Source organism: Gorilla gorilla, chromosome 6, assembly GCF_029281585.2.
Source record: "Gorilla gorilla gorilla isolate KB3781 chromosome 6, NHGRI_mGorGor1-v2.1_pri, whole genome shotgun sequence".
In the NCBI taxonomy this organism is placed as follows: Eukaryota; Metazoa; Chordata; class Mammalia; order Primates; family Hominidae; genus Gorilla; species Gorilla gorilla.
Window position 1 is genome coordinate 52,302,425 of NC_073230.2, and position 9,839 is coordinate 52,312,263.

The 9,839-nt window shown below is 43.5% G+C and overlaps 1 protein-coding gene across 2 annotated transcripts in view; it reads right to left on the reverse strand.

Moving 5' to 3' along the window:
* NUDCD3 (NudC domain containing 3) overlaps positions 1-9,543 on the reverse strand; it is a 102,267-nt gene extending 92,724 nt beyond the window's left edge. Inside the window, exons 1-2 of one of the 2 annotated variants that reach the window (XM_004045378.4) lie at positions 9,021-9,543; positions 3,575-3,888 (exon numbers count right to left, since the gene is read on the reverse strand). In XM_004045378.4, the coding sequence (XP_004045426.1) occupies positions 3,575-3,888; positions 9,021-9,212 (506 nt within the window). In that variant the 5' untranslated portion in view covers positions 9,213-9,543. The remainder of the gene's footprint in view (positions 1-3,574; positions 3,889-9,020) is intronic. The other variant, XM_055347760.2, reaches the window with a different exon arrangement.
* Positions 9,544-9,839: the final 296 nt, after the last annotated feature.

A 9,839-nucleotide genomic window follows, 5' to 3' on the forward strand; every position in this document is an offset into this window, starting at 1 on the left:
CTGCTGCGCTCTTCAGGCTTTCAGCTGATAGATCAGGCCCACTCAGATCACCTAGGACAATCACCCTTACTTAAAGTCAACCAATTATTAACTTGCATCACATCCACAAAATACCTTGACAGCCATGCCAAGATGAGTGTTTGACTGAATAACCAGGACAGTAACTTAGCCAAACTGACAAATGAAACTGACCATCACAATAACCACGTCAGTAGTCTTTAAAAGCATTTTATAAATTTATTTATCCATTTCCTTACTATAGAAATTCAGCATTCTTCCAAAATTTTGCTAATATAAGTAATGTTGGAATAAATAGAACTGAAGTGAACAATGCTATAGACTGAATGTTTGTGTCCCAAAATTCCTATGGTAAATCTTAATCCCAAGATATTGGGATTAGTACTTTGGGGGGTGATTAGGGCTCTGCCTTCATGACTGGAATTAGTGCCCTCATAAAAGACTTGAGAGAGTTCTCTCACCTCTTCCACCATTTGAGGACACAGCAAGGTAACTACGAATCAGAATGTGGGCCCTCACCAGACACTGAATCTGCCAGTACCTTGACCTTAGACTTCCAGTATCCAGAACTGTGAGCAATAAATTTATGTAGTCTATAAGCCACCCGGGCTATATTATTTTGTTATAGCAGCCTAAGTGGACTATGACAAACAACTTTGTATATTCAATCTTCATTCTTACATCTGATTATTTTACAGAAAGACTACTAGTAAGGAGGCTGCGCATAGAAAGAACTCCAAAAAACCTCATAGGATCCCCTTGAGTCTTTGGCTGAATACAAAACTGCACATGTGTAAAGTGCAACTCCATGAGACAAGTAGGAAACCTGGGTAACTGACATGGACAATACCTAGAGCTGAGAGACGTTCAAGCCTCAACCAGTCAGAATGGAAAGACCTCACTAACAGCTGGAGCACTGAGAAGCCCCAAAAAGGCATGTCTTAGAAGACTAAGCTAGCTTTAAAATAAAAGTACCCTAGACACAGCTTAACAAAGCTGAAAAACAAGGCCAGACACATTGGTGCACGCCTATAATCCCAGCACTTTGGTAAGCAAAGGTGGGAAGATCATTTGGGACCAGGAGTTCGAGATTAGCCTGGGTAACATATTAAGACTCCATCTCTACAATCAATTGATCAATCAATACAAATAAAAAACAAGCTTCAAAAAGATCATTCTGATCAGCAAATAAATTGCCTGCAAGAACAAAACTCAACACTCAACAGAAATCAAAACCCAGAGACTCGACAGCATAACATTCATTAATGTCTAGCATCCAATAAAAAATTATCAGACATTTGAAAGAAAAAGAAAATGTAACCCAAAATCAGGAGAAAACTCAATCCATAGAAATAAACCAAGAAATCACAGAGATAATGGAATTAGCAGATAAAGACTTTAAACTATTGTAAGTATATTGAAGGATTTAAAGGAAAACCAAGGTAGAAATTGAAGCCATAAAAAACAATCAAAGGGAACCTGCAGGGCTAAAAAATAAACTATCTGAAATTAAGAAGTTACTAGATGAGTTTAACTACTGATTTAACTACCAAAGAAGAAAAGACAGTAAAGTTGAAGACAGGTCAACAGAAAATATTCCAAAGGAAGGACAAAGAGAAAACAGACCTCCTAAGTGTGTGTGTGTGTGTGTGTGTGTGTGTGTGTGTGTGTGTGTATGTGTGTGTGTGCTCAAAAGTCTCCCAATAGTATAAACACAAGGAATATCATGCCTGAGTAAATCTTAATCAAATTGCTCAAACTAATGATAATAACTTCAAGGAACTGATATAACAAGAGAATGGGGATATTTCACACACAGGGGAACAAAGAATGTCTACTCACTTCTCATCAGAGACAGTGCAAGCTAGAAGACAATGGAATGATAGTCTTTAAAATGTTTGAAGAAAAACAAAAACAAAAAAAAAGTGTAAACCTGCAATTCTATATCCAGCAAAAATATCCTCAGAAATGGAAGATGAAATAAAGGCATTTTCAGACAAAAAAGCTGAAAGAATTCACTATCAGCAGATCTGCACTATAAAAAATATTTTAAAAAGATCTGCAAGGAAATATCAGATGTCTGCCTTCCACCCTATACTCCCCACTTCCAATCTCTAAATCCTTATTTCACCCCTTCTCATCCAGAGCTCCATATTCAAGAGCTGCTCCCCTTCTCCATCAGCTTGGTTCTGCCATCAAACAATTGTTTTCTTCGAACTCCATTAGTTAGCCTGGACTTTAAGACTCTGCAATCTTGCCCCTCCTGTCTTTACAAACCTTATTTTCTCTTACTCCATATTTTATAAGCCATTCCAAGTTGTTCACTTTGCTTCATTAACTAGAAAAAAAAATCAAAAACTCCCCCACAGCCTAGGCAATACAGCAAGAAAATATTTTAAAAATTTAGCCAGGTATAATGGCAGACATCTCTACAAAAAATTACAAAATTAACCAGATGTGGTGGTGCATGCCTATGGTCCCAGCTACTCAGGAGGCTGAGGTGAGAGGATTGCTGGAGCCCAAGAGTTCAATTCATATATTGCGCTATGATCACACCACTGCACTCCAGCCTGGCCAACAGAGTAAGATCCGGTCTCTATTAAAAAGTGTGCACACACATACACAATCTCCCCCAAAATAGGTCAGAAAGAGAGTAAAGGAGTGAGAAAAACAGAAGAGAACTCAAGGTGGCAGGGATTTGGGGGCACACAGGTGACCCATCCTATCAAGGAGGGAAGAGAGTGAATTTTCCAAAAAAACAAAGCAGGCCAGGAGGCTCGTGGCTGTCTTGTAGACACTGCTACAACTCCCACACAAGAAGGGATCAGCTCCTCTCACTCAGACTGTAAGGAAGGACTGTATAACTAAGTTTAGAGCACCCACGAAACATAACTCCTAAAAAGTGAGTACAAGTACATACAGCAAGAGGCTTGATTCAGGGAAACCTCATGTCATATTCAAGCTCTACTGCTCATTAGCTGCTTGACTATCGGCTCATTTAAAATTCACAACAGCTCTATGAGACAGGTACTATTATTATCACCTACATTTTATAGAGAAAAAAACTGAGACACAGAAAGGTTATACTGCTTGCTCAAGGTAATACATTCAGGAAGCGGCATAGCCAGAATGTGAATCCAGTCACCTAAAACAGACTGTCATTTCAGGTGTCCATTATACCTCGGGCATGATGAGCAAATCCTAGCAGTGCTCCTGCAGAGAGAAAAACACAAACAATCGAGCTGCTGAGGCTAAGCCTCTAAACACAGATAAAGTTAGGTCTTTGTGAGAGGAGTCAAGTGCTCTAATTTTGGCTCCGGATCTCAAATGGTTTTATGACTACTGACCTTACCAAATGAGGGAACTGACCTTAAGCCAACTGACCTCCCATCCTACATAACTGAAAGACTGTAATGCAGCAGCTTACAAACATGAAGAGCTAAATAAATACTGAGATCAAGAATTAATGTGTTACAAAGTAAGAATAAATTATGGACAAACCCAAACACCAGATGTTAAGCAAGAAAGAAGGAAGCTGCAAAGTAGAAATTCCCACCTGGGAAGAACTGGTGGTTCCCTAGGGACTTCAGCAGCACCAGCAACTGCTCCTGGAGCTTCTGCCTCCTGTGAGCCATGGGCCATTTCCTTCACAGGGCCTGGAGGCTGCACTTTCTCTACTTCCTGATGCCCACCCAATTCTGTGGTGGAGTCAATCTCTATTTCCTGGACTGGAATTGGGACTGGCTCCTTCTCAGCTGCAGCAGCTGACACAGTCTTGGCCTCTTCTTCCTTTCTTCTGATTTTCTCTTCAAGTTCCTGCCTTCTCTTCTCATCATCCTGACGGGCCATGTGGTCAAAGGTTTTGAATACCTAAAATCAAACACCAATCCAGCAATCAGTTCATCTCCCCAATACTGTACCACATATCTTGTAGAAATGTGGTAAAATCTGTGAAGGAGAGAACTAAAAGTCAGAAACTGACAAGTTTTCCCACTGGCAAAATGGAAATGCACTGCCACTTCACCAAAAGCTGACAGGTAAACAGTGTTTAACAGGAGGATTCCAAAATCAACAAAATCAGAAACTTACAAGCCAAGGCTAACAATATTTACATACCTAAAAGATGTACAGTTAGATGGTCTTTGTTGTCATTATTTTACAGACCCCAGTCTTGTTCACAATGCAAAGAATACACGGTCCTGGTACAACTGTGGGTTATAAAGGCACCAAAATTCAGACTCACAAATGAAACATGAAAATATGGCTGAACTTCAGTTCCCAAAATGGAACTAGGTTTACAGGACTGCTGCTGTTTTTCACCACACTGCATGGACATTCAATTCAACAAACATCTACTATGTGCCTACAGTGTGCAAGAAACACACACGCACAAAAAACATCAAAATGATTTCTGCTGCCTCCTAAGAACTCAAAATTCTGGTGTGTAAACAAGTTCTTAACCTTTTCTGGGAAACAGTCACACCCATGAAGGTGGTGGGACCTCTCTACCAAAAAAGTACAGTCAAGACATACCCACACATGAAAACTCTGATACAAGAGGGGACATGACAAGGCCCTCAATTCCCTGTCAGAGTATGGGTGGGAATGAGCATGTCTGGCGAAAGAAATCTAGGGAGACTTCTTGGAACAAGGAGGATCCCAGTTAGACCCTGAATGAGAGGCACATCTTCCACAGGGAACCACTGGAGGAAATGCCATAGCTCTAAGAATAGGCTTGTCAAGGAAGGGCAAAAGCTCTTGCAATAACTGGAGGGAGGAAAGGCTGAGAGAGCAACCTGGGACATGGGTGGGAGTCAGATTCCAAAGGGCTAGAATGCGGACAGGTATTAAATAACAATGTTCTGTGCACTGCGTGGGCAGTCAAAAGGGTGCTAACAGACTAACTGTGTCAAATTATTTTACAAACATTCTCTCAAAACCCTCACAAAAATACTGTGAGGAAGACAGCATCATCATTTCAAAAATGAGAGAAAAATAAGGCTTGGAAAGGTTACGTAACTTGCCCCCGCTCCTGCTGGCAAAAGAAGTAAAAAATTATGCAGCACACACCAAACAGTGCGGGGAGATGATGATGTAGGCAGAGGGGAAAAAAAAAAATCAATGAAATCCTAAAAGGTTAAAAACTGGAAACAACACCAGAACCATTTTTACTTCTGCAGATAACCTGAAGCCCTGACTTCATTCTAACATTAGTGTCTCTACCGCTTTGAGTCCATGCTTTCAGAGTTGCTCATCCTGCTAATACTCCAGATCTTCATCTTAACTCCACAAAAGCAAAGCAACAAGATCTCTCTCTCCTAACACCTGAGATTTCTAACACAGAACCCCTAGACTTGATAGTCCTCACCATGCAGCTGCCTCTGCTCACTCAGTACATCCAGCCTTCTCTGACCTACCCCATTCACACCACCAGGAAGTGCTACCACTGCCAACCTCCCAACCATCACATGTTCTCAGTACTCATTCTAGAGTCACAGAACATAGGGCTGGAAGAGAACTCTAATCTGTAACCTCCAATCAATCTTCTCGGCTGACAAGAGGTGAAGTGACTCTCCCAAGATTTCTCAAAAATTTACATAAGGAACAGGATGTAGCTAGCTTTCCTGATTCTAGTTTCAAGGACTTCTACAAAGGAGCACTTCTCAAAGTAGACTCCAAAAAAAACAGCATTATCGATTATAATGAATGGCTTGTCAGTCTAAACGATTTTTGTCTTAAAACATACTAATGTATTATAAAATGGAATGCAATTTTCACATACATCATTCCTGCTGAGGTTCTTCAAGCTGTGTATCCAGGCTATGCAAACTTTTAGAAGGAAACGTATGAGCTGCCTAACTCTACACCAACACTGTACTCCCCAAAATATTAAGGGAACGCTTTGAAGTTCCACAATGATGCAGCCCAGCACTCCCATCCAAATTCTTCTCTGCCTATATTCAGCAGAGACACCAAGCATCCCACATCTGGTGGGGGTGGAGAGGCAGACCCCAGGAAGGAGTCTTATGCCATCAAGTTAGGGACAGAAAAAAAAAAAAAAAACCCTAAGAGGCAGATGAGTAGGAGTGGGGAGGTCAGGAGATCACCTACTACCACGAAGAAATAATGTTATGCTGGTACCAAGTCACTCGTCTCATTCAGTGTTGTCCCACCCCACAACAAAACCCTTGTCAATACTGAAATCACCTTTACAAACCTCCTGTCAAATGAGCTTTTGTGGATAAAAGAACAGGTTCCAGCCAGGCGCAGTAGCTCATGTCTGTAATCCCAGCACTTTGGGAGGCTGAGGCGGGTGATCACCTGAGGTCAGGAGTTCAAGACCAGCCTGGCCAACACGGTGAAACCCCATCTCTACTATTAAAAATACAAAAATTCTCCAGGCATGGTGGTACATGCCTGTAATCCCAGCTACTCGGGAGGCTGAGGCAGGAGAATCACTTGAACCTGGGAGGAGGAGGTGCAGTGAGCCAAGATTGCGCCACTGCACTCAAGCCTGGGCAACAGAATGAGACTCCATCTCAAAAATAAAAAATAAAAAAATAAAAAAATAAAAAAAAGAACAGGTTCCCAGGATTCACCCTGATCTACCCAACCAAAATATCCAGGAATATGTGCTTTTAAAAGTTCCTTGGCCAGGCGCAGTGGCTCACACCTGTAATCCCAGCACTTTAGGAGGCCGAGGCAGGCAGAACACAAGGTCAGGAGTTTGAGACCAGTCTCGCCAACATGGTGAAACCCCATCTCTACTAAAAATACAAAAATCAGCCGGGCGTGGTGGCGCAAACCTGCAATCCCAGCTACTCGAGAGGCTGAGGCAGGAGAATTGCTTGAACCCAGGAGACGGAGGTTGCAGTGAGCTGAGATCATGCCACTGCACTCCAGCCTGGGCGACAGAGTGAGACTCTGTCTCCAGGAAAAAAAAAAAAAAGAAAGAAAAAAGTTCCTTAAGCGATGCTGATGGTTGAGAACCACTTCCAGAAAACATGACACCTCTCTTAACCATCTGCTGGAGACTGTTGTCCCCTTGGTTTCTGTGAAACTTATTGCTCTCCACCAAGATTATTCCCCAAGGCCTGTTCTTCACCTTTGGCTCTTCTCTCTCCCTCGGATCACTCCAGTTGCTCTAGCTCCCAAAAGATCTAGTCCAGTAATTCCAATAGCCTATGGGCAGGGACTCCTACCTGCAACTTCAAGTTCAACCTGTCTAAAACTGAACTTTTTCCCCTAAATCCAGGTGACAGTTCAGTTAATGCATTATCACTATTCCAGTCACCCAAGTTGAAACCTTGGATCATCTTTGACCCATCCCTCCCCTTCCTCCATCCCTGTTCCCCATCTCCACTACTTCATTAGACTGGTCACCAAATCCTAACCTATGGAAGTGTCTTGTAAGAGGTGTTACCAGGTAAATGAGTTACCAGGTAAATGAGTGCTCTGTCAGTTCATCTGTGAAACAAAGACCAACCTCTCAGGTTATGTTAAGGGTTAAATAAGATAACGACCCCAGAATATAAAACATCTGATATTATACATATTACTCAGTATATACTCCTTTCTCCTCCACATCTTTCTGCAAACTACAATCAATCTAGACAAAAGTGTTCTCATCCTACTATGGAATGGTTAAACAACAGAACAGAAAGATTTGGAATCCACAAAATGAAATTTTTAGTTTCAGCTCTACAGTGAACTGGCTGTGTGTTCTTGTTCAAATCACTTAACCTTGCTGAATTGGTACGTAAACTTGAAACTTATCTGTTTCACAGAGACACTGAAGATCAAATGGCAAGACTTCATTAACCTGCCATAAGATCCTGCTAAAGGCCACCTCCAACAGCTCTCTCATCACTAAGATGGCACTTATGCCACTGACAAGGACGAGGAATAGCCTTAAGTTCTGAAATTGAATCCTAATGGAACCCCATTCCTCGTTTGGCCCTATTACCCTGGTAGCTACCAAGACATTCAAAGCTTTGGCTTCTGCTGAGGAAAGTAACATCTTACCAACCTGCAGCATGCATTAAGACTTCAGGAGGAAACATCTGAAGCACTTTATAAACTGTAACATCTAGAGAACTGAGGGAGGTATCATCAGCATTTCTATCTTCTTGGGTTTCTACAAATAGGCTTAATGCTTGGCTAAATAGTTTCTTTTAATCTCATCAGAAGTCCCACCTCTCTTATAAAAAACCTTCACTTCTCAACCATCATTTCTATTTCCTTTCTTTACAATGGGCTCCATCAAATAATTGCCCTTAAAAAGTTTTCTATTACTTTCTGGGTTTTCTCTCTTTAACTGTGTCACAAGGAGAGAGAAACCATTACTTAAACACCCGTATCACCCTCACCTGCGGCAACTAAGAGTGTAAACCACATTCAGCAAACGGTTGCTTACCACTACATTCAAAAGTGCCCAGTCAACTTCACTGAATGAGTATTGACAGCGTTTCCAACATACAATAAACTTAACCTGGAGGGTACGGAATTAAGTTCAAATAGAAATTTTAATAAGCACTACAATGACAGTCTTTGACCTGGGAAGTCACATTTCAAACAAGCGACCACACCCATTGATCAACACAATGCCTCCGTCATGCCCGCCAGCTCAAGTCTTTGGTAGTTCTGGGGCATGCACGTTTCTGTTGCTGTAAATGTCCTTCCTTCTGTCTGGCCTGCATGGATTTCGCTCCCTGACTAGCAGCCCCCAGCACCGCGAGGGGTACGCGCTGGCGGGTGCTGAGTAGGGCTCTTAACAGTCGGCTTACTACTTCTGAAACCTCAGGACGTCCGGAGCGAACCCCTCAGCGGAATAAACTGACATCCAATCCGCGCTTCAAATTACTGAAGCCATTCTCACAAGCTCAACCCCAGGACACCAGGAAAAGGAGGAAACAGGCTGGGAGAGCTTGAAGGAGCGGGCGCCAGGAGTCAGGGCAGGCCGGGGGCGGCGGCTCCCCAGACCGCAGGCCCGCCCGCCTCACCTGCAGCACCAGGGCCTGCGCGGCCCCGGGCGGGAAGCCCATGCGGTCCGATGGGTGGCGCAGCAAGCGATAGAAGTCTGTCTTGCGGTAGAGGAAGCCAAAGAGAACGCGCAGGAAATCCTGGACGTTGCCCACGTGCTGCAGGATGCCCAGAAGGGCCTGGTCATACAGCTCGGCCGCCCCTGGCTCCATGTCGCCTCCCGCCCTAGGTACACCTCACACACAGAGCGCCGCCTCAGACCTGCCGACTGGCCACTTCCGGCGTCCGCAGCCAACGGCTCCGCCGGACGGCGCGGCTGCGGAACTTCCGGTCTGTGCTCGTTCGGCCCCCGCGGCCCCGGGCTGTTTTCCCCGGACCCAGCTGCCCCACGGGCTTTGCCTTGAGGTGGTCTTAGACAAAAGAGCCCGACAAGGGCAGCAAGGAGGTTCCTACGCGGAAGGAGGCCCGTGGCTTCTGCTGCGCTGTGGGGGCTTGACCGCCATGTTTGAAGCGGGCGGAAAAAAATTATGGGGCGTGCAGTGTCACGTGACTGCTCGGATTTTTGTCACGTTGTCTGTGGATCCTTTCTTATTTCTGTGTTGAATTCCAGCCTGGGTATTCGGAACCTATGGTTAAAGATGGGGCTAGGGTAAGCTTTTTGTTAGTGAGCCAGATACGGGAAAATGCGTATATGTGGGATGTATGGGTTTCTTATTAACAGATCTGTGAGTTAAACTCAGGGCATTGCATCAGAAGAAAGTCAAGATGACGAAGAAAAGAAAATAAAGAGTGCATTCAACGTATATTAAGTGGAAAGAGCTAGATTCAGAATAGAGAAT